The sequence below is a fragment of the Anas acuta genome, chromosome 1 (genome assembly GCF_963932015.1).
Source record: "Anas acuta chromosome 1, bAnaAcu1.1, whole genome shotgun sequence".
In the NCBI taxonomy this organism is placed as follows: domain Eukaryota; kingdom Metazoa; phylum Chordata; class Aves; order Anseriformes; family Anatidae; genus Anas; species Anas acuta.
Genome location: NC_088979.1, coordinates 131,543,546 through 131,568,129, shown reverse-complemented (window position 1 = coordinate 131,568,129; position 24,584 = coordinate 131,543,546). Strand labels below are relative to the sequence as shown.

Here is a 24,584-nt window from a genome sequence, read left to right as displayed (position 1 = left end):
CCTTTCCCCTTCTTTTACTAAGGTACCCTGAATAAGGGTAGCAAAATGGAAACCTGAATTGCAGAAGTATGTCATGGTACTTCATGATTAGACAGTAAGAGAACAGATGAAGCTGAACATAAATTCAAGCTGAACAGTAAGTACTGGAATAAGTAGCCCAATTGTAGATACACAGTGATTGATTATGAAATAGATACTGCCATTCAAAAATAAAAAGTTTACAGAGTTACAACAGGCAGTTTTATGAAAAAGCCATCTCATTGTTCCGTCACTGTCAAAAATGAAAACAGTAATCCATGACATTAGAAAGGAAAAGAGAACAAAACAGGAAATTTCATTACGACAGGGCATAATCAGTACATGTGCAGCCATAGTCTCTCCACCTTTTAAAAGGATAAAGAACAAGAAGATGTACAAAGAGAGACACAGATTATCAAAGGCATTTAAGGACTTCTAAACAGCCTTCAGCCTGAAAAATATCTGAAGGATAGATATGGGAAGAGCCTATAAATTCTGGAGCAGAATGAAGAATGGAATTGTTCACTTGCATCTTCCAATATTAGGAAATACTAAAGGAAACTAGTGGATGATAAATTAAAAATATACAGAGTTCTTCACACAATTTGTATTACATTGTTGAACTCTCTGCCGCAAGATTATGTCTGCATTAAAAATTTGCACAGATTCAAAAGGCAGTTAAAAAGCTCAGAGAAGAAAAATCTGTAAATGTTTATTAAAAACACAGTAACGTCATAGCTCAGGACGTCTTTGGACCATCTATCTAAAGCTAAGAAAATACCCACATCCAGTTACCACCAACCCTTTACCTCCTCCTTACAGTTGAGCATCAACCTAGCCCTGGTAAAACCTCAAATCCCTCCCTGGAAAGGTGGAAAGAAGACTTCAGAAAAAGAAAAGGGGAAGAAAACAACTGATTACTGAGAAGAATGAACTGAAATGAAATGCAGTGGAGGGCTGAAGAAGTGAGAGAATAAAAGGTATAAAAGTAGGTGACTAAGGGGCAAACAAGACAGACAAAGACAATGCTGGGCTACAGAGAAATATCATCTGGCCTTCCTGAGTACCCACATAGTTACCCTAAAAAAGAGATAACATATTTTAGGGTATGACTCAGCAAGCCAACGTGCCTCTATTAGCATAACACTTGAGCATGTGCTTGATGTAACTGTAAGATTCACGGAAGTTAATGATGTTAATGTAAAATATACTTTGCATCAAACAGCAAAAGACATTTTATGTAGAGCAGAAAGATAAAATCTGAACTTGCTGAAAGGCCTCCTGATAGATGAAGTATGCTGATAGACCAGAGTGGCAGAGACCCAAGGGTATATGCTAGAACAGAAAGCCGAAAGGGAGGAATAAATGCTACACATAAAGATATGGTCTAATCGAAGAAGTAAGAAATGCATCTAGTGCCTAAAAGGAAGCTGAGGGAAGGCATAAAAATATTCTACTCTTTATTCCAAGGCATAAATAAAGCTATAGGATCCACCCGAGGGTACTGAGAGAACTGGCAGAGGAGCTGGCCAAGCCGCTATCCATCATTTATCAGCAGTCCTGGCTATCGGGGGAGGTCCCAGTTGACTGGCGGCTAGCAAACGTGACGCCCACCCACAAGAAGGGCCGGAGGGCAGACCCGGGAAACTACAGGCCTGTCAGTTTGACCTCAGTACCAGGGAAGCTCATGGAGCAGATTATCTTGAGAGTCATCACACAGCACTTGCAGGGCAAGCAGGCGATCAGGCCCTGTCAGCATGGGTTTATGAAAGGCAGGTCCTGCTTGATGAACCTGATCTCCTTCTATGACAAAGTGACGCGCTTGGTGGATGAGGGAAAGGCTGTGGATGTGGTCTACCTTGACTTCAGCAAGGCTTTTGACACAGTTTCCTACAGCATTCTCCTCAAGAAACTGGCTGCTCTTGGCTTGGACTGGAGCACGCTTCATTGGGTTAGAAACTGGCTGGATAGCTGTGGTGAATGGAGTCAAATCCAGTTCGAGGCCTGTCACTGGTGGTGTTCCCCAGGGCTTGGTACTGGGGCCGGTCCACTTTAATATCTTCATCGATGATCTGGACGAGGGCATTGAGTGCACCCTCAGTAAGTTCACAGATGACACCAAGTTAGGTGCATGTGTCGATCTGCTCGAGGGTAGGAAGGCTCTGCAGGAGGATCCGGATAGGCTGCACCGATGGGCTGAGGTCAACTGCATGAAGTTCAACAAGGCCAAGTGCCGGGTCCTCCACCTGGGGCGCAATAACCCCAAGCAGAGCTACAGGCTGGGAGATGAGTGGTTGGAAAGCTGCCTGACAGAGAAGGACCTGGGAGTATTGGTGGATAGTTGGCTGAATATGAGCCAGCAGTGTGCTCAGGTGGCCAAGAAGGCCAACAGCATCCTGGCTTGCATAAGAAGCAGCGTGGCCAGCAGGGCTAGGGAAGTGATCGTCCCCCTGTACTCAGCTCTGGTGAGGCCACATATCGAGTACTGTGTTCAGTTTTGGGCCCCTCGCTACAAGAAGGACATCGAGGTGCTTTAGTGATTCCAGAGAAGGGCGACCAAGCTGGTGAGGGGTCTGGAGAACAAGTCCTACGAGGAGCGGCTGAGGGAGCTGGGCTTGTTCAGCCTGGAGAAAAGGAGGCTCAGAGGCGACCTTAATGCTCTCTACAAGTACCTTAAAGGAGGCTGTAGTGAGGTGGGGGTTGGTCTGTTCTCCCACGTGCCTGGTGACAGGACGAGGGGGAATAGGCTAAAGTTGCGCCAGGGGAGTTTTAGGTTGGATGTTAGGAAGAACTTCTTTACCGAAAGTGTTGTTAGGCATTGGAATGGGCTGCCCAGGGAAGTGGTGGAGTCACCATCCTTGGAGGTCTTTAAAAGACGTTTAGATGTAGAGCTTAGGGATATGGTTTAGTGGAGGACTGTTAGTGTTAGGTCAGAGGTTGGACTCGATGATCTTGAGGTTTCTTCCAACCTAGAAATTCTGTGATTCTGTGATAGCAGAAGACATATATGTGAAACAGAACAAAATAACTATGTGGGAAAGCTAGCCATGCAGTATGGGATAAAGGAGAATACAAGTAAATTTGGTGGCAACTGATAAGAATGAGGCTGAAAGTAAAAGTCCTGGCCAGTCTCTTAGTTACTTTCTCAAGAAGAAGGAGAAGGAGAGCTGTGGGAGTTATAATTAGAAAATCACAGCAAATAATGGAAACAGCTATCTAGAAAAATCCAAACTGTCAGGGACTAGCACCTTTCACAGCAAAATGGGTAACCTGCAAAAATTTTGAAAATTCTTTTTAAAGAGAACACTTTTAACCATTCTACCACTCACTACAGATTTTTGCAAACATTGAAAGTATTTGTGAATTCATAAATTGTTCATTTAATAGCTAAAGTTTTCATTTTAAAATGTTATTGAGCATAATTGAAAAAAAAAAGCTTACACTTTTGAACACAAATGAAGCTTTAAATGCTAGCTGAAATGCTAGCTTTTTAGCAACTCCAAACTATTCTTCTATTGCATTTTTCAGAATTCAAAAAATAGTGAAATTTTCCATTTTTTTCTAATTGCTAATGAGCTAGAAAGATCTCTTGCTGCTTAAACTCAGATATCTCAGAGATGTTCTTGCAAAAATATATCCCAAACTGCACAGATCACCTTTTCCCAAACTGCATGCTACCACGAAATGGGAAGGATGCCTTGAAAAGTCAGAAAAATAGGTCTTCGTTTGGAATAAAAATGATGAAGAGACCATCGCAGAAATGCCTTGGGAAATTTCTTGACCAAACTGAGAGGATTTCAGTTTAAGGACTTCTTCAGAACACTGTACAGCTGTGACCAGCAGGGAGGCAGACGGAGAACTAGGAAGACAAAAACTGTTCAGTGAGTAATGTGTGTAGCCCCACCTTTGCTTGCTAGCATGTCCCAAAGCACTTTTCTTCCCACACTAGCAGATAAATAAAATGGATATACTTTAGAATGGATAACCATATGGTTTGTATATCTTTCTATGCTATTTTAAGTATAATACATGGTAGAGACCTACGAAATAGGATTATTTGCTTTCTGTTGTACAGCAGACCTGCTCTATTTGGGGCCAGAGACAGAGCAGAGGGACAGAGAGAGCAGAGTGTGCTACCCCCACAGGCTGCCCCTGAGTGCAATAGAACAATGCAGTTGCTCCATGTTGGGCATATTATTAGGTTTCCAAGCTGAAGTAAATATCAGTCTTAACTAATAATTATTGGCTAGTAAATATTTGCTTAAATTGTGATTTTTTTTTTATACCCCATTTCAGCATACATGTGTTTGTCAGCTTTGTGACTTTCTAGTGTGGAATGCTGTTAACAGGATGAAAAAAAAAAAAAAAGGGAAAATGCAAAATGCATTAACTTAAGGAAAGAAAACCAATATAAAAACAGATTTTATTCCATTACTCTTAAACTCTGTCCTTACTCTTCCCAAGTCCTTCATTTCCTCTCACCCTGTTTTTGATAACAATACCGATCGGGGTTTTTGTCTGGATACAGTGTATTCTTTCCAGTTTTTACTGACATTTTTTTTAGCACATACAAAACACTCCACAAGCACATGTAAATCACCACTTTCTTGCCCAGTGGAACAGAATTTCAGTTACCAATGCCAACAGTTGCCTACAGAAGGCATCTACATCTGGTCTGCTACATCCAAGACAGCAACCACAGGCACACGTTTTGCTTTGTTTGTAATTCATCACTGTGGTGCAGCTGAGCCCCAGATAAAAAAACTATGAGCCTCTGGGGTCAAACAGACAAATGTTTTCTGTCACAACAACTTTTTTTTTTTTTTTTTCAGGGAAGTGAAGTCATAACAATGTATGTAAGAGGTTTTGTGTAAATCATTAAAGGCCTACTGACTTAAATTGTTGCTAACACCACAAAGTTGCTTAATGTACACTTCAGAGTGTGAAGGCAGAACAGATGAATAGTCTCACAAATCTTATTTGCTCAGTTGGAAAAATGCAAAAATACTTGTTTAAATAAATAAATAAATAAATAAATAAATATGTGATTCCTTCTCATTGCCATTCAAATTTAAAAGACAAATTAATATTAATCATTCCTGACTGCACAATGTTTTTTACTGGGATGCAGAAGGGCAGATACATTCAGTAAACAAATTTACTTTCAAATCCACACAGAATTCAATACCTACCTAGCCACTCGTTGAATTTTTTTACTTCACTAGGAAGTCCCAGCTCAGTAAAATCACCAGCATGTATTAACACATCTCCATATGGCATTTGGATGGGATCAGTTCTCGAGTGAGTATCAGAAATACAGACAAATCGAGTATATCCCGGAGGTTTGGGAGCATCATGGGGTACTGGATCAACCCTGCAGGAAATGCATCGTAACAAGGTTATAAAGTACTTACGAACTTCTTAGTGTCTACTTTGCAATTCTTATACCAATTTTTACCTTTACAAAAGACTACACAGTCTTCTAGATATGTCTGGTGGAAGGGATTTATTAAAACAAACCTATCACTAATGGGAGGTGTAAAAATTCTTGATGTTCACATCACAACATTTTCAGTATTTGTTGGGTAGCTGTATTAATTTAAAGAGATTAAGGAAAAGAGATTGAACTATGGCAGCAACTCTGAAACAAATACAAATAAATCAAAGGCATTGCCAGTTTCAAAGGAACTGTGCTATCCTGTTTCATTGTTTAAATATGATTACACGGTACACGGGGAAAAGATTTATTTTAGAAACACAAATATATTTAAATGCATTTTTTTAATTATAACAAATTTAATTAATACATTTTGGAGATATGTTTCAGTGTGGTAATGCAAAACAAGATAAGAACACTCCTGACAACAACTGTAAATTTACGTTCAAGCCTGACTACTGTCAGGACAAATGTGGCAACTTTCCGGGCTTAATTATACTAAATGAAATCAGACGCTGTGAGGGTTGAGGCTCCATTGTTCAAAGCCCAATCTCGTTATTCTAAGCTGAGGAAAATAAAAGATCTGACCCAACTTGATGAGACTTACTTATGATTTAGGAGAGAAAAGCAGAGAACACCTCTCTGCAATATCAGTCATACTTATTTCCAACTCATTCAATTTTATACCCTCAATCTATATTTTGTTACAATATTTAGAAGTAAATGTATCTATATGCAGGTAAACCATATCTGCTATTCCAATTAGGGAATTCTGGTGAAATAAAATCAAAAATTCAGAGATGCAGAAGACATATTTATGTCACTAGAAACCAAAGAGGCATACAGAAATGTTATGAATTATTTTATGTTTAAAACACTTATTTTGAAAGGAGAAACAATAATAGTTTTGTTTTGTTTATTGTTACAGTATATAATACATGCCTTGCTGCTTGTGCTTCAATTCAGGATCTTACTGTTATCTAAATAAACTCTCAAAAAAAGTTAGGAGATTTTTATTAATAATACTACTCCTGAGTCAGTAGGTCTACTGACTCAGGTAGTTTTCAATAGAAACTATTACTTGAAAGACGTAACATAATCATTTTTAATCACATGGTCTTTTCACTAAGTCAAAGAATAATTCTATTAAATTTATAGACAGGTAAACTGAGGTGTTCCTGAAAACTTCACTAGACAAGTGAATAAAATCTAAAACATTCAAATTATGTTATATATTAAAAAAACAACAACAACAACAAAAAAACAACTCAGCATTTTCTACAACACAACTACAAAACTAGGGTATGAATAAATTATTTTTTAACTATTTTTCCTACACCTTTTAGGATGAAGGCGTGTTGTTGGTTTTTTGTTTGTTTGTTTGTTTTTTAATTAAGCCATTATACTAAACATCAGCTATTCATGAGTTTTTTTTTTTTCCTGTACAGGGACACTGGAGAAACCATTATGAGTACCTTATAGCATTCTCTCTAAAGTGACATTTTCTGAGAAGAAAATACCCAAATATGAGGTAACGTGTAAAATTAGCTGTGATCAGATCATACCTAATGAACACAGTATATTTGTTCATACCCATGTGATCATACCCAATGAACAGTATGTATGTGCTGGTCATACACGTAAGTATGCACACAGTGGAAACTGTGAAACCCATCTGAAAAAGAGAGAAATGTTTGGACCCTGAGACACACCAACTGCAAACACTATGTAGGTGGCTGAGGGAGTATGTATGCTGTGAGAGGGTCACAGGCCCATGGAGAAGGGAAGATGAGAAAAGAATTAGATGGTGGGGTAGGTATGGCAGGTCCCAACCTCAAACAATGGAGCTGTATATAAAGAATGCTTCTGTTTTTGCAGGTATGAGAGATGGCACAGAGGGAGCCCCATGGTTGGTGAGTGGAGGTACCATGGATGGTACCAAAAAAGGAGGATGGTGGGTTTCAAACGAGTGAGTGAGTGTTGTCTTAAGGTACAAGCTATTTGAAGGGTGCTGCATTTAGTTCACAGAGTTCCTCATCAAAATGAATTGGGACAACCGAAGAAGAAAGAAGGGGAGCTGACCCTGGCTACAGCCGTTGAAGCTGAAAAGATTAAACATTGGTTCAGTAAACAAACTTCTGATTATTGCTGTCCCTGCCCAGCACTTGGCAAAGTGAGCTACAGGTCATACCAGTAAGCCTGGCTCAAATTATGCATACTACCCTGGCACAAACCAGGGATACGGACTGATTTAAGAGACCACTTAGTGACCTTTCACCATAGGGTAGTCTTTAAAGCAGTTGCTGCTTCTTCCTCTGAAATCTTTCAAAGTACAGCACAGCCACAAGTTGTGTGTCAGGGATGCATTTCCCTTGTTGCTTCTCTGGAGCTGAATGGAAAAACAAGAGACTTACCATGGCAACCCACACAGCACCTAATACTGATGCTTTTCCTTATAGTTTGGACAGGGAGGAGGGAGGTATGGACAGCATTTTCATGTTGCTAAAGTATGCATAACTTTCAGAGCCTGTGCAGTGGGCCAGAGAATATTAATGGGAAAGAGGTATTAAAAAAAAAAAAAAAGAGATGCAGATTTTCAAGTTATATGCACACACATATATAGGTAAAAACATACATCAAGTTTCACAAATGCATCTAAGTTGCATTGGAAATCATTTCTGAAGGCTCGATCCCCATGTTCTTGGGTAACACGTTGCCACAGCAGCTGTCATACCAACACCCAATGCACTGCTTGCAGCATGAGCAGAGGAAGAAAGATCTGATTATTTTTGTGCAAATGTTTTTGTTTTTCTTCAAAGCAATAGGTAAATGTAAAGAAAAATTGAAAAATGAAGTTAAAAACTCAGAGAAAAAGCAGTAATAAAGGTTAGTTTTTACATTAGACTTCAGTAAAGTTTCTCAAAGAAACATGACAGGAACTTTCTAGGAACAACTGATGGATGTGAAAACAATGTCAGTATTTATCACCCTTCTCATCTCTGGCAACCCAGTCATCTCACAAGCATGGGAATGGTGGACTAAAATGGGACTAGGAAAGTGCTCTTAGTATGTTATGGATGCTAAAAAATTAAACACAATATAGAACTGCACTGAGGACCAAGGAAGAGCTCTAGGATTGAATTCAGAAGAAGAGCACAAAAAATAAGTACAGTTCAAGTAGTTTACACAAGCTCAGACATGAACAGGTCTGAAGTATGTGATTGCCTGTAACATCACCAATGTAGTTCTTTTAAGCTATCCACACATGCAGAGCAAAGCCCCCACCTCTCTGAAGTTAATGACAAAACTTGCATCGACTAAAGCAGGGCTAAGATTTCACCCATAATTGTGTGAATAAAAGGTGCTTTTGTTATACTTTTTGTACATACTTTTCCCTTCTTTGTCACTCTTCTATTCAGTCATAGGAGGCAAAAGCAATCCTGCTGGTATTCAGAAACATTCTTTACAATTTCTGTACCAAGAAACGAGCAGGTCAGATTGTGGTAGATGTTTCAATTGATTTAGCCTGTTCTTCTATTTGCCCAAGCCTTTTCAATGGTATTAATCATTCATAAGAGATTGCTAAATTCTTCTGAAGAACAATTTTCTAAGGACAGCTTATTTTCAACTACTTGCCTAGGTTCTGAACTTCCATCATGCAGTTGATTTTCTAAGCCCTCTGGTAATATGATTTGTTACTGGTTATAAATTTAAGCAAAGTATTGTTGAGTTCAAAGTATATACTAATAAATAACTCATTTTCAGCCCAGCGAAAAACACTCAGCTTTTAGAACTGGTGAACAAATTCATGAGTGCCCAGGAACTGTCTGAATATGCACAAAGAATGGCTAAGCTTTGACAAATAAAGCAACCTGCATTTGTTTTTTTTCATTTATCAAAGTATTTCTGAACCCACATTAATTTGTACTTTTGCTACCATTTGCCAGCTCTGTAAACAAAAGATATTTCCCAGTGCTAATACGCGACTCATTTTACTGTTTGCATTTCAACAGTACCTAAAAGCCCCAAACACAGACTATAAGCGAATATACTGTCCCCAAAAAAATGACTGTTTGCTCACCATCCTGGTGTATGCTAGTCTCCAGATTTTTTTAACACAGTATCTAATTTATGCCAAAGAATGTATATAAGCATTCACTAAACAGTCACACACCATTCAGCCACTCATAACTGCTGACTTTTTTCAAACGTAGAAATCATGTTCTATGTGTGGAATTTATCAATTCATTTTAAATACCAAAAATGTGAGTGGGGTGATTATTTATTCAGTCTTGGTGAAGAAAAAAAAGTTTCCTTTAAAAAAAAATGAAAACCAGTCTTCTCATCTGAAGATAAGGCTGCTTTTCTCTTTAATAAACACAATGAAATGGTGCAGACATTTTTATTCCCTATAAAAATATTTTACCATAGAATTTTATACTTAATTTATTTGTAATAGCTTTACTGTTTTGCTCTTCCTTTATGGTTTTGCTCTTCCTTTATGCTTTAAACTTTATGGCAGGTTTCATTTTGTAATTATAATTCTCCACTTACATTACAAGTATATCATTTAGAGCAGTTAATTTTACTGATACTGTCATTATATAAGAAGTCAGAAACAAACACATTATTTTAATTACCCTTTAAGCACTTGGCATCTTCGGCACGTTGGTATGAAAGTAAGTTGTCGGATGGGTGCCCACACCATTTTACTTATTGATGTCATTTTTTCTTTGTATGCAGCTGTAGTATAACTAACCAAACAATATCTGTTGTACAGATATGGGCTTGGTATTTCAACAGCTATTTACATCAATAAGTAAGTGCATAATGCAAACAAACAACTATTAAGATTGCAGAAAGTATCAGCTTTGTACAATCTCTTATTTCATTACCACTGCTTTTTGTTTATTTCTTTTTTTTTTTAATACTATTATGCCTTAAAGTTATGCTAGTGGAATGATCTGTCTCCCACCCTTTAACAAAGTACTTACATTTTCCAAATGACCCAATTTTTGTATCACTATAGTAATTATTATTAGAAAGGCAGCAAAGCAGTGTTCTTTGCATTCTTTTTGACTGGTCCATCAAATACCACATCAACAAGGCAATAACAATTCAGAAGGCTGTGCTAGAGCAGTAACAAAACTATAATACTTACATTTGCACATGTGGGGGCTGGAAACGTCCCTGGTTAATGTTGTAGAACGTGAAAGCCTGTGTGGGGTTGGAGCTGTACTCATCCACTTCAATTATGAGTCTACTATGCTGATGCCTTCTAGCTGCCATAATGTGTGACTGGGCGAAAGCCATGCTTGCACAGGGTAGGTCTGCTTTTTCAGGCAATCATATCTGCTATCTTCCTACATTGATGGAAGAAGACCATGACATCTCCTTACCTATGCAGCACTTGCCTCTGAAAAACCTAGAAGCAGATTGAAGAGATGGAGCATAACTGTTTGACAGTTAATTTATTTGGGATTTGCTTTATTTAATAGGAGATGAAGATCAAAAGCAGGATATGGAGGGAGGAAGACACACAGCTCAAAGAACTAATTACAAACCTTTCTAAGCCAGCAATTTGATGAACATACTTTAGTTGGGGGTGGGAAGTGGGTGGAGGAAGTAAGCTTGCAAAAAAAATACAGGGAGCAACTTGCTCAGATATTTCAGACATTTAATACAGATCTAAAACACAAGGCAGTCACTCTTCAGAATGGTTTGTCAAATAATAAAGTTTTGTCAACACTTTTTTTTTTTCCCAATTGTATTGCTGAATGTTTATTCCCCATATTCCTTTAAGAAAACCTCAAACCCAAAACTTAATACATGCCAGTGCATAACTAAAATGTGAGTTATTTAAAAAGAATCAGTTTAATCAATTCTCCAGAAAATCTCCACCATTTAGTACGGGTATGCATTGCAGGTGGTTGTTCATCATATCCCAAGGAACCGAGCAAACCGGGCCTTCCATGCACATGCTTCTGGTTTAGTTGTATCACTGAAGAACCTCCTGATACAGATATGAAGGGCTCCCCCCTTCAAACACATTCTCTTCTTAGACAGCACTAGCCCCAGAATCCGAATTCACTAGAAAAGAAAGTGATTCAAAGGCTAACACACAGTTAAATGTTATTAAATATAAAAAAGGTAAAATCCATACAGGTTTTATGTTAGGGAATAAATTTTCCCTGAAAGTTATGCAAGTCTAGAACAACGGCACTGAAACTGGATATAGGAACAAAAAAGTAAAGCCAACTGGAATGTAAAGAGTATCCCCTAGAAACAGCAGAAAGTAATTTAACCGTGAATTTTATTTTTATTTTCCAGTTTTAATAAAAAATGGATTATCAGGAATACAGGTGGGTATTTTTACAGTATTTTGTTGTGTCCTTTTTAAAAGTTGTCTGTCTTAAATATTTACTTTCATGCAAGCAAGGGCATCTAGCAATGTAAGGAATCTGCTTTAGAAGATGTATTTCATGAAAAGCCGTGCTAGAATGCAGCAATTCGATTGATATGTGCATCTTCTGCAAAAAAGGACTCTTTACGTCACCTTGTTGATCTGCTGTGATGCACTGTGACGGGACCACTGCCAAGAGTGATGGACAAGGAAGGTCTTCGTATTCACTCAATTTTTTAAAGCTATTTATAGGTACTTAGGTCTAATTCAGTTCTAGTGGGAGACAAGCACCTAAGCATCTTTAAAAATCTGGGCTTCAGTTCTTCACCTAACTACTACAGATGTTAAGTGCTCCAAGAAGTGGTATTGTATTTTTGTTTTGGGAAATGTTGTCCTTAGGAAGCTGGAATGAGAGATTCAGCTCATTTTTGTTACTTGGTGAATGGCTGTAATATAACGACAACTCGCTGTCAGTAACAACCCACAGGAAAACAGTCTGAGAATGAGAGCAAATTCCTTCATGCCCTCCCCTAGAAGTGAGTGGTTAAGGAAATGGTAGAAAAACGGCAAATAAAAATTTGGATTTTAAACACTCTCAGATGATTTGTTCAGGCTACAGAACAACGAAATGTGACAGAGCAGGGGGAGGGAAGGGAGGCATAATTCTTGTAAGAATAATCGAGTACAAATCGCTGCACTTAGGAAATAAGAAATTATGATGGCAGATGTGAAGAACCCTCCCTGAGGAGCTTCCTGTATTACATGATGCATTTGTAAAGAAGTTTGAATGGGCAAGGTCAGAGATTTTATAGGGGGTAAACTGTTCCAAGTGAAGCTACTTGTGTTTGAAACTATTAGAACTGGTGACTTCTAGAAATATTCTCTAGTATGATTAATAATTTAAGATTCCATGGCTCTATGTGAGGATTTCAAACTACCTGAAAAACACCCTGTGTTTTATAAACCAAGGCTTATGCCCACTTTACACTGAACTGAACTGAAGCTGCTTTACACTGAAGCTGAACTGAAGCTGCAAAGGCATTAAGGCACTGCCTGGTGGGACCTAGAATCTCCCTTTGGCCTTAGGAAGATCCCAGTGCCTACCGCAGCTAAGACTCAGCTTTTGTCAGCCTCCTTGTTGGTCCTGTCTTTCATGACTACTCTCAAGTGATACATCAAATCCACTGCACAAGCAGCAGACGCATTCAGGCACCTCCGATGTCCACTCAAGCTCTGTTTCCTTTTTCTGGGTAAGGGGAAAATAGCATTTAACAATGCAAACTAACTCAAAAGAACATATTTTTCCAACTTTGTTTGCAAACAGAAGCAAAGCACAGCAAGTACAGCACTCATACAGCATTTAGTGCTCATGACTTCTTTTAAGCGGGGAATCTATCCTCATACGTGGGAGATCATGTGAATCACACCATTAGGCCAGCCTTTGAGTATGCTAGCCATAAACATTCACCTAGAAGTCCACCATATAAAATGTAGGATATAGAAAGATACATCTCACTTAAAGAAAGAAAGAAAGAAACAAACAAACAAACAAAAAAAAAACCACCACAGTACTGGTGAGCCTTCTGCCAAATGACAGTCCCCCAGTGTCAACCCTGGACACATAAAAAGTATCCAAGACAGGAGGGGGAAAAAAAAAGGAGCCAGATACTGCACTGAAAATAAGATAACTAGCAATCACATGAATATCTTGTGCTAAAGAAAAAACAGATACTGTAACACACATAATCAATAAACATAATTCAATAGCAAGCTTAATTCAAGCTCATGTCAGAAACATACACAGATGTCTTTGAACCTTACCTTTCAGTCTAGGGTTTCTTTCCTGCATAAGTGGTTGGCTGACTATAAACATTATTGGTGTTCGACAGAACAAGCTGTCTCTTTCCAGCTTGGCTGATAACCCATTACTCCTCTTTCTGTTTCAATTTCCAATAGTCTCGAAAACTGTAACTTTTTTTTTTTCTTCTAATATTCTGAAATGTCTTCCTTTCCCAAACCAGAGTATAAAATGTAGCAGGGAATAATTATCTGCTTTTATAGCATGCAAGTTTTAACATTATATGCCCAGCATTACGAATACAGAACACTAAGACTCAAATCCCCACAGCAACAACATGCTAACCATCCTCTTCCCCCAGACTTATGGAGCTGTGGGATGTCTGCCAGAGAAACACAGGGAAATGTAAAACTGACTGCAAGAACATGAATGCTAAAATAAATATCGCAAACCTGGCTGTTAGAATCACAGACTGAGAAAAAGCTATTAAATCAGCTAAGCCATCTTACTGATGTCAGGAATGTTCTCTATCTATTATTTTCTTGCTGCCTTCTCCAGCATGTGCTCAAAGGTTCACAAGAGTCCTGATCCAAAGACCACTGTATATAGTGGACATTGCTCCATCACCTTCACTAAGTTTTGCATCAGGCCATAAACTATATGGATTACACCATCTCTCCTGAGGAATTACTAGACAGGTGCTTCAACTCAGACATATATTTAAGTCCTTTGCTGAATTAAGTCTTCACATAAATCATTGTGATTTTCTGACTTTTTCAGCCTGCAATTTCTGTTATTTTCATCTCACTGCCTTCTTGTATAGCTGGCATGTTTATTTTTACATGAATTCTCCAGCTTTTTTATGCATCTTATTTTCTCTTTTTTCTTCAATTTCAAGCCAATGCTTTGTTTTAATCTCACTTCTTCACTCCCAGATTCTGTTTCATTCTACGTTCATCCTTCAGCTCACTCTCTTGTCCGTTGTCCCTTGCCATATCTTACTCCATCAACCCCACTTCTCCCTCCATTCACCTACCCTTTGTCTCAAGCCCATAAACACCAATATTGAGACTTCTTGAGAATTATTCCAGAAACAGAAAATACGAATTTACACTTGAAAACAACACGACTCAAGCAGATGTCACTGAAACAATATTTAGAAACCAAGATGAAATTATGATGATGATAATAACAAAGAAGTTATGAATTAAAAGAGAAAACTTTACCTCTGCCAGGTTACAAAAAATCTGGAGGTCAAGAAGCACAACATAACTACAGCACATCCCACCGAGAGAGCTGAGGAGGGGCAGTTGACAGGTTTTGCACCGACAACAGAGATGTCATGAAGAAGGAAGAGAATGCTGGTACTAGGTCAGTGGCAAAGAGGCAGCTACAGAAAACATGTTTTGTTCAGAGAGCCTGACAAGCTGGGATTTGGGAAGGCAATAAATAAATGAAACGTAGTAGTAAAAAAGGCATCTCTGTGCAGCTATAAAACATCAAAGCCGTATTTTTTTCAGGGAAAGCCAGTGAGACAACAGCAGTAAAATACCTTAAAGAAGAGTGTGAGAGTTTGTGATAGACAGTGTAGGCACACATCTGCTTCTTGTGCAAATCATAGATTGATAGAGTGGTTTGGTTGGAAGAGACCTTAAAGATCTTCTAGTCCAAAACCCCTGCCACGGGCTGGGACACCTTCCACTAAAAATCTTGGATACCGGTTAGCAGAAACCCCTTCTAGAGCTTCATCGAGAGTTCAGGTTGTCCCCCATACTGATGATACACTGTTCTTCATAAGCTGTCAGATCATCCTTTACACAGAGAAGTAGGCTCTTTATTAAAACAAAAAAAAACAACAACAACAAAAAAAGCGCCACTGAGCAGCAGTGATCCCAATTGTCATTCCTAACATTCTTGTAACCATTAGTATTTGGCTTCATTATCACAAATTAATATTTTTCAGTTTTAACCCCCACCCACACAAATTGTTATAGACAGCCCAGTGCTAAGTGAACATACTCAACCCAGTAAAACAATTACTTATTATAAGAACTAGGCTGAAAAACAATTTATTTATTTATTTGCATTGAAAATATCCATTTCACATACTCCAGACAGAAGCCAATCAATTGAATTAGGCTGCTAACTTCAGCTCTGCCATCAGGAAATGAATACTGAAATAATCCTAAAAAGGCATTATTCTGTGGGAAAGGATGAGCTAAGCAAATCACTCTGCAGCCAAAAGCTTTTCCAGAGTGATACACTTTCCTCTTTCTTCTCTTCATTTTCTGAAACTGAATGCAAGTCCTAGCAAACCAGAACCACCAAATCTTCCCTTAGCAGACCGGTCTGGATTCATGTAACAAATCCAGAAATCTGAATGCTCTCAACATACTTGCAGACTTTGAAATGAAGGCAGCATAATCAAATGTTCACAGAGACACTTGTAGATTTTAAGGTTAATCATGCACACTGCTACTGATGGGATCACTAGGCTTTCTAAATGAATATGATTTGTTGTACCAATTGCATTTAAAAAGCAAACAAATAAAACTGCAATGTATTGAAGCAAAATATGCACCCATAAGGCTTCTTTCCACAAAGCAAATGTGTTACACACCTGCAGTTAGTGACAATGGGAATTAAACAATATTTTAAAAAACATCAGACTCCTTGATGATATCTAAATTACCATCTTACCATCTGTGGTGTCATTTTAAGGTATCTACCCCTTTTACAAACTTCGCAGAGTTCTACCTTACAAACACAGGGACCTAGAAAGTGTGCTTGGAAAGCTAACCCCACTTAAGCTGCAGAAGCAGTATGGCATTTGAGAATGTTAGTTTTTCTAAATGTCAGTTTAGCTCTGGTGTAATGTGCCAGGGTGACAGCCTTCAAGCCTCAAGTCCTCGATCCACAGCACACACACAGGCCTGGCACGTGTCCCTGGGCTGCCTTTGTGCCTCAGACCTAATTGGGAAAGACCACTACTGAAGGGCAGCTCTCACTTCATAGCCACACATACTGAGAAATCTCTGCTTTTAAGGAGCAAATAAATGTTTAAGTTAGGGTGACTTTTGTAATGCAGATTTACTGCCACATAAAAGGTGGAACACACTCACCAGTTCATTCTGTGAGTATCCTGAGATGACAAAATACACTGAACCACCTGCTTCTCAGGGCACAACATGTAGGTATATTGATGTGCATGCTTATCAAATATCAGAATAAAAGCTTTAAAATGCCTCTCTACAATTACTCTTACCATGGATTTCACAATCTTCACCTGGTAACTAGAGCACACATGCCGCTGTACTCTGGCCCTCATTTTCAAAAACCTTTGCTTATGGTGTATCTTTAATTGAAAGAGAATTTAAGCAGCATGCCTTCCAGTTTCAGCTCTCTTCAAAGGACTCTGGTAAAGAAGTTAAATTATCTTCATGACTTATTAAGGCCTTTGGATCATCTTTTTAAAACACATCTGAGACGGTTTTCTGCTAGTGAATCTAAATTTGCAAACACTCAGTAACAATCAGTAACACTCAGTCCTGTGACTGTATCTTTTCACCAGAAGTCAGAACTTTTTCCATCCAAATAACCAAAAACAGCAGGCATAGTTCTCAATTACCTGTATGTCTCAAAATCCTATAGACTTCAATGAAAAGAAACACAAGACCTATCCTCTGCTTCGAATCACCTGCTTCACCTGTCAAAGCGAAGTGCCTCTTCATGTATATCACATATCACATATAGCATATTTGTTAACTGCAGATCTGCAGGGCACAGAGCTATGTTTTGTATGTGAGAAGATCCAGTGACTTAAACAAGACCTTCTATTTCTCTTTAATTATAATTACTTTAACCTGAACTAGAAAAAAAATATAAAAAAATCCCCAAAGTTATTTCTCACCATGCTAAAATAAATATTATTCTTCTTTGCTCATTATAATGACCTGTCAAATACAGTATGACAACATTCTTCACTGAAATTTACTTTTTTTCTTCAAATTAGCTTTTTTCCATTGCTCTGAAACACAAGTAAAATACACGTTTCTCTCACTATGATATAAGTAAAGAACACTAATGTACTTGTTAGTTTTAACTGCCATAAAAGGATTTTATAGACACAGCAAGTAAGAAACATGATAAATAATTTGTCTTTTGGAACTGTGCCCTTATATTCACTTCTGTGGAGTTTCTTCAAACAATAAATATAAGAATATAATATAATAATAAATATAAATATATTGTACCTACTATTAGCCAAAGTCTGACCTGGCACCCAGAAAAAGAGATGGATCAATGAGTTCAGAAAACACCAAAATTACACATTTGCTTATGAAATCTAATTCTATATTTAGTTAAAGCAGTTACCACTTTTAAACTTTCTTAGCTAGTCTTAGTTTGAATGATGATTGTATGATTTTAAATTACCTGTTCAAATTTTCCTACCTGAGCTCACAAAACTAGAGTAACTGTGCATTCTATTTATGAAGATTTAATTTTATTTTGAATTACATTTAATTTTATTTTGAATTATCAGGAGTGTGATTTTCTAAATTCTCATCCATACAAATAACTGTTAATTTATTCAATTTAAAAAATAAACACAACCTAATAATATTGCTTTGTCTTCTTAAACATGCACTTTACAATGTACCAAATACATTTTAGATTTAAGCACTGAAATACTCCAGGATTTACAAATAGACTGAACATTTGCCAAGGCTAAATGCATTAATGTAGTCCTACATAACGATCTTGCCTGAATGTATAAAACATCACATTTGGATAAAATATTTAAATGAATACATTTTTCTTAAGGAAAATCAAGTCTCTTCCCTGAAAAACATAGCATTTTGGTTTCATGCTGCCTGTATTTATGCCAAAATATTTGCCGAGGTAGCTAATCTATTTAAGTAATTACCTCTAAGGAAGTAAATTTTAAATAAATATCTAAAAGCCACAAAGCTCATTCCTCACTCTAAAAAAATATTACCTTCATCTCTGGCAATATTTCAAAATCTGCTGTTACTGAAAATCCTGGGCTCATACAAGAAAAATGACAAGTCTTAAAATTATAATAGTAATTCTAATGAAAAAATTGCTAAAAATACTGGTTATCTGGAAAAATTACCAAAAACGGACATTCCAATAGGAGTAAATTAGGGGTGCAGTGATTTGATTCTATGTTTTAGTCTGCAATTTGGGCATGTCTTCTAATAAGGCTCTTGACACTCTTAAAATATTTACATAGAAAAAGCAATATGTACGTATTGAAACATACATTTAAGAAAACAGAGTAGGTTTAAATTTGTAACTGAAGAACTTTGTTCTCTTTCTTTGCCTTTTTGTGAGAATTTGCATAACTCTCATTTCCTGGCCTTCATCTGTACAAGCACCACTGGCTGAAATCCACTTGCCTGAGCCACAGAAATGTATCCAAACCAATTTCACTGCAAATTGTGTATAAATGCACAGAATTTAGCTGACTGGATCATTCACACATATGTGAGGGCAGAATACATCCCATACAATTTAGCCTGTTCACTCTGATACCAAAATTTTAACAGAATATGACAAAGCCTAATCCTGAGTGGAGGATTATCCCAGCCATCAGTTTGGTTTGTTTCCAGGTAAGAACTCAAAAGTCAGTGTCTGCCACCAGCAGCGGTAGCTAATGGTCAGCAGTGTACAGCATGGTGCTGGGGTAGCTGAGGGCAGATGCAAGCGGGCAGCACCCCTGGAGCAGACAGCAGGAAAGGCAGCAGCTCCCCTGTGCTAAGGTCATCAGCGGCTGGTGCTGCTGCTTTACACGTGGGCAGTTTGATACCATAGGACAGCTCACAGGGTCTTCCCTTTTTGTGAAGCAGCATCTCTCAGCTTTGGACGAATTCCTATTGCCAATATTCTCCTCCTGTTTCAGGAAGAAATCTAACACTAACCAGTCTTGAAGGGTTGTTGATCTCTATGTCAATACACAAGAATGGGAAAATAAAAGTAGTCACTCTAATACCTGTAGCTGAATGAAATGCCAAAGTACAGGCATGCCAACATACATAAGGCAGAATGTAGAACACAGCTTACATGTATATACACCTACAGTGATGCTACTTCTGAGATAATTACATAATTAAAAGGAATCAATCAAAATTTTAACAGTTTTATGCATCTTTCTCTTAGACACAAAACTTTGAGAATATTGTCCTATAATTTTTGTTTCTACTTTTCAAGCTGCATTTATTCACTGAAATCCTTCGCGTCATCTCATTAACATTCAGGGAAGGAGTCAGTGAGTTTGCCCTGGTTATTTTTACAGGTATCCTCCCCAGGACTGATAAAGGAAAAATACAAAACAAAATACTTAAATGTGTTTGTTTGATGTTAAATATGGTTGTTTGGACCACTCACTCCTTGTGCCCATAACATCATGCCCAGAGAGTCCACCGGAAACTGAAACAAACATATTGAAAGCCTTTCTTTCAAAGAATGAGGACAGAGATTACAGGGGTAGTCCCAGGTAAACATTCCTGATGGGGGAGTGTTTCAGGTCAGACACCTCTGCGTATTCACCAGATCTAAAATGTCCAGCTGCTGGTTTGCTGAACAGAAGAACCCAGTCTTACAGTGCCTTTCTCGCACAGGGATGCTTCAAATCACTGCTCTCCCTGAAACTGAAGGGGCTACTCCTGAGAGTAGATTCGTGAGAATGGTTGTACTAAGGTACACTCCAGCTTGGCTAGCTCTGGGGGAAGCTCTCGCCTTGCAAAACACTGATCAGCCTGCTCCAAATGCTTATTGGATCATTGCTCACTGGGCTGTCTGTCAATGAACTGTGACTCCAAGCTGTATGCACAGTACATCATCTGATTTGCTGGCTGTTTAAAAAACTGATTTGACAGTTTTATTTGGGCCAACTACAAATCTTCATTTGACCTGAAAGCTGCTAAAACAAAGCCAAATATTTCAGTGTTGAAAAGTACAGGGAGACCAAAATGAAAAAACATTTAGGAGGAAAGTATCAAAGTAGTGAAATGAAATCACCATACTTTTTTGGAGATCCTTTTCCTTTATGTTCCTTACTTGATCAACCTGGTGAAACCAGAAATTATTTTATTTTTGGTGCTGTCAGATCTGAATTTCCACTGAATGTATTGAATGAAGTCATGTAGAATGTACTGACTTCAGTACATGTGCTGAGAGACAAAACTGAGATACATCTCAGAATTGTGAAGGTAAACTTTAAGTAATAAATTTTTGGTTTACCACAAAACCAAAAAGAAGGCTGTCACATAAAGACATAGTCCCAGTATTATGATTTATTATTATATGAGTGTCCACAGACCAACCAAAATCCAAAAACAAACTACATGTATGCTAGGCATTGCACAAACAGCAGCAAAAAGCTTCTGCCCCAAAGAGCTTACAGTGTACAGAAACTCAACAAAGGAGTAGGGGCAAACAATAATATAGTAACATAGAAAAACGATCAATGCAATGACAGAACGTTATGTTCTTTCCATCTTCTTTTGCAGAGAAGGAATGAATAAACAAGGTTAGTGTCACAGAAGACAACAGCAGAGAGAAGATGGGTTATTACAGCACAGGTGAGAAGAGGAAAAAGCAAAGAAAACGGCATGCAGGATGTTTGCGCTACAGAACACATTAAGAAAAGTGAAGCGACTGCAAGAGCTGGCAAAGAGAGCTTGAGCAAAACAGCCAATTAGAATAAGGCAGAGAAAAAACAGTCCAAAATATCAGCAACCATCAGTCTCCTTCATATGTTGCTTCTACAGCTGCTCTGTTGGCTTCAGTCTTTGGTTGAATGGCAAGACCCTCACCTGCTGTAAGAGAAGCTGGACTAGCTGTATGGCAGAGACACTGAACTTAAAAGGTCAGGAGGGCACGCTGCATAAGACATAGCATTGAAAAGAGTCATATCTGCTAGACGGACTAAACTGCTGATTAACATACATGTATAAATGAAAAAGATCTAATAAGTAAAAGAACATACTTGCAACTGAAATGTATTCAGAGGTATTACACCTCTGAAAATAGATAGCCTGAGTAAAAAACATACGTAAAAAAATCCTTGTTACACCAATATTAGTACGGCTCTGCATGGTCATAGATAGCATATTTAAATGACATTAAAAAGCCAATTTTACTTCAATGGTAAATATTCACATTTTAAATAGTGATTAAATGGCTAACACTAAGCATTTTGTATTTAGGTTTGTGTAACGAATCCCAATTCAGTTACAACTGCAAGTTACTACATAGATAGCATGATGGTTATTTGTTAATCCTAATATAATTTCCACTATCAAATCACAGCGAAACTTTCGTCCTTGTTGACAGTTCCAACAAGGAGGTCAAGCAGTGAGCAGTCACAAAGAATGAATTGCTTTACTCTCTAGAAGTGGTCAGTGCTGAAGTAGGTGAATAGTCATCATTACAGCTCTGCTCCTTTTTGCAACGCATCTTACACTGGACTGTCATTCTGCAACCTTATTCAAGCATTACATTCACATGTATTTTATTTATAATAACATTAGCCTCAAAGGATGACCTTCTAAGAAGAAGTCACAGGTTAACAGCCCAGTTACCTTAAAGGACCCGCTTACATTACTAACCTTGATGATATTTCAAATCAAACATGGAATATTCACAATTGAAACAGAAACTTGTATTTAAGTTAGAAATAAGAGACCAATTTGCCTTCAGACACTCTCACACAAACCCAATTTACCTGCAGACAGTGTTCACAGAACCTGGTGTATGTGCAAACTACAGTTACCAGCACTATACTTAGTCTTCTTAGGAGACTTGACAGTGCACACTGTAAAAGTCTAATGTATGTTAATGTAACATGTGAAAAGGCTCTTCCCTGAGATTACTTTACACATCCTCACTGAATGTGACTGCTTGCTGTTCTTCAAAACAAAGTCCAACAAGAATCAAATGAACTGCATGATTTATTTTTACTATGTTCATTTATCATTTGAGATGAAACCTGTTGTCATGCACAAAAATACTGAAATCCTCAAATATAAACTCATTTTTTTTTATTCACTATTTGATACTGTTTCCATGTGTCAGGAAGAAGAAACCATCTGGATAATCAACTAAGCAGATACCTGGTTCTAGGGGATTTGAGTCTGCTTCCTCCCGATTCAGTGGCAAAATTCTTGCTGACTTAAAAAACGGTAAGCTTTTCATACACATCTACATGTTCTACTAAAATACAGAAGTGCCCAGTCACGTTTAACTCTTCAGGTGAAAGGGACGGCACCTGAAGCAGCAGATCTGATCTTATTCCTTTCCTTAAAGGACATATCCTGGGCATTTTTTCCTAAATCCTTATAACAAATACAATCAAATAAATCTACAACACCATGCTCTATGAACCGTTAATTCAAGAGGCAGAAACATTGATGTCAGAATAGGCTATGTATGCCAAAGTAGAACCCTGGTCCGCTTTACATTCCTGCTGACAGTTTCTGTAATGAGCACACAGCATTAAATAAAAACCATGACCTGTTTAAATAAAGATCAGAGTACCAGCTATATCTTTGTATTCTTGCATGTTTGTTGTTTGGCATCACAAACTAACACCAAAACAGGTTTTCACACAGGGCATGAGGGATTTGCTCTAGTCTACCAGGAAGAGTTGTTTATCTTTAAAATGGGCATTTTTCTTCATATAAATATGTACAGGTATTTGCAGAAGTTACTGTGCTTTAAATTAGACTGAAGGAGAACAGAGAGAGGAGAGAAAGAGGGAATAATGTACAAGCAAGAAATCGGAAATTCTTCTGTCACTGCCTGAGACAATGAAGAAAACCAGAAGAGCAAAGCTAAAACTGTTTAAATATACCATTAAAATTTCACAGTGAGCAATTAATTTCGATCAATTCATGTATGTATCATACATGGAATGGCCATTACCTATACATAAAATAAAAATTACAACCACCACCACCCCCCATTTGTATAGTACACTGCCAGAGAATGTACAGTGCCTGGCATCATGGAACAGTTTAATATGCACGAGTCCAACACAATTACCATTATATAATGACTACTTAACTTGTCTTCTCAAAAGATACTCTCATTTCAGTAGTCAAACCTTGGCCATACACATTTAAAATGTAGTCTTGTATTTTAAATATCTGTCTACTGATACTCTCCTGAGTAACTGAGAGTTCACTTGATCAGAAGCCAATCACAAAGTTTAATAATCTTGCCTAGCTATCAATTTATCCAGAATATACAAACTTCTTAAATCTAAGTTACTTACTAAATTTATTAAGCATTAACTCAAGTTGCAGTGGTTATCAATACCAGACATTATGAGCAAATCTCTTAATTACGATATTGTCAAGGTATAGATTGTGTAAGCAGAAATCTTTCACTATTGATCATTTGCCAAAGAGAACGGAATGTTCAAAAACCATCCCGTTTCTGCACGTTCCCCAGATTTATCTCCTACGTTGTCCACATCCCAGCATATGTATTAATAAATGTATTCCATGTTACCTTTCCAAAAGAGTCAAACACAAACCACAGGTATAAAGCAAGCAATATATTAAAAGCATTGAAATCCCTACCTAACCCTCCCTGGTTTTGCCTTTTCTTTTTCCTGCTTCGAACCAGGTAGTGGCACGACCCACTCATTCCACGCAGATCAGCACGGATCCTGAAAAACTTATGGCACAGGTCTCCTTCCAAGGCGAAAACTTTGGAGGTCACCGAGCCCTCGCCCACCACAATGGGGTGCTGTGCCACCTCGGGGGGCCCTCCGCGACAACTCCGCCGACAAACTAACTTCTGCCCGAGGGCGGCCGGGCTCCGTGGGGCGCCCCGGGGAGAGGAAGGGAGCGGGCAAGACGGCGGCCACCCCCCATCCCCGTGAGCAGGGTGCC

At 38.1% G+C, this 24,584-nt stretch overlaps 1 protein-coding gene across 7 annotated transcripts in view; it reads right to left on the bottom strand.

Moving 5' to 3' along the window:
- The window catches only part of MPPED1 (metallophosphoesterase domain containing 1), a 71,868-nt gene that overhangs the window by 46,364 nt on the left and 920 nt on the right, over positions 1-24,584 (bottom strand). For 4 of the 7 annotated variants that reach the window (XM_068656861.1, XM_068656843.1, XM_068656897.1 and 1 more), the window contains exons 2-3: positions 10,617-10,880; positions 5,211-5,392 (exon numbers count right to left, since the gene is read on the bottom strand). In XM_068656861.1, the coding sequence (XP_068512962.1) occupies positions 5,211-5,392; positions 10,617-10,768 (334 nt within the window). In that variant the 5' untranslated portion in view covers positions 10,769-10,880. Of the gene's footprint in view, positions 1-5,210; positions 5,393-10,616; positions 10,911-13,679; positions 15,489-24,269; positions 24,579-24,584 lie in introns of those variants that run through there. The other 3 variants (XM_068656880.1, XM_068656871.1, XM_068656887.1) reach the window with 3 other exon arrangements.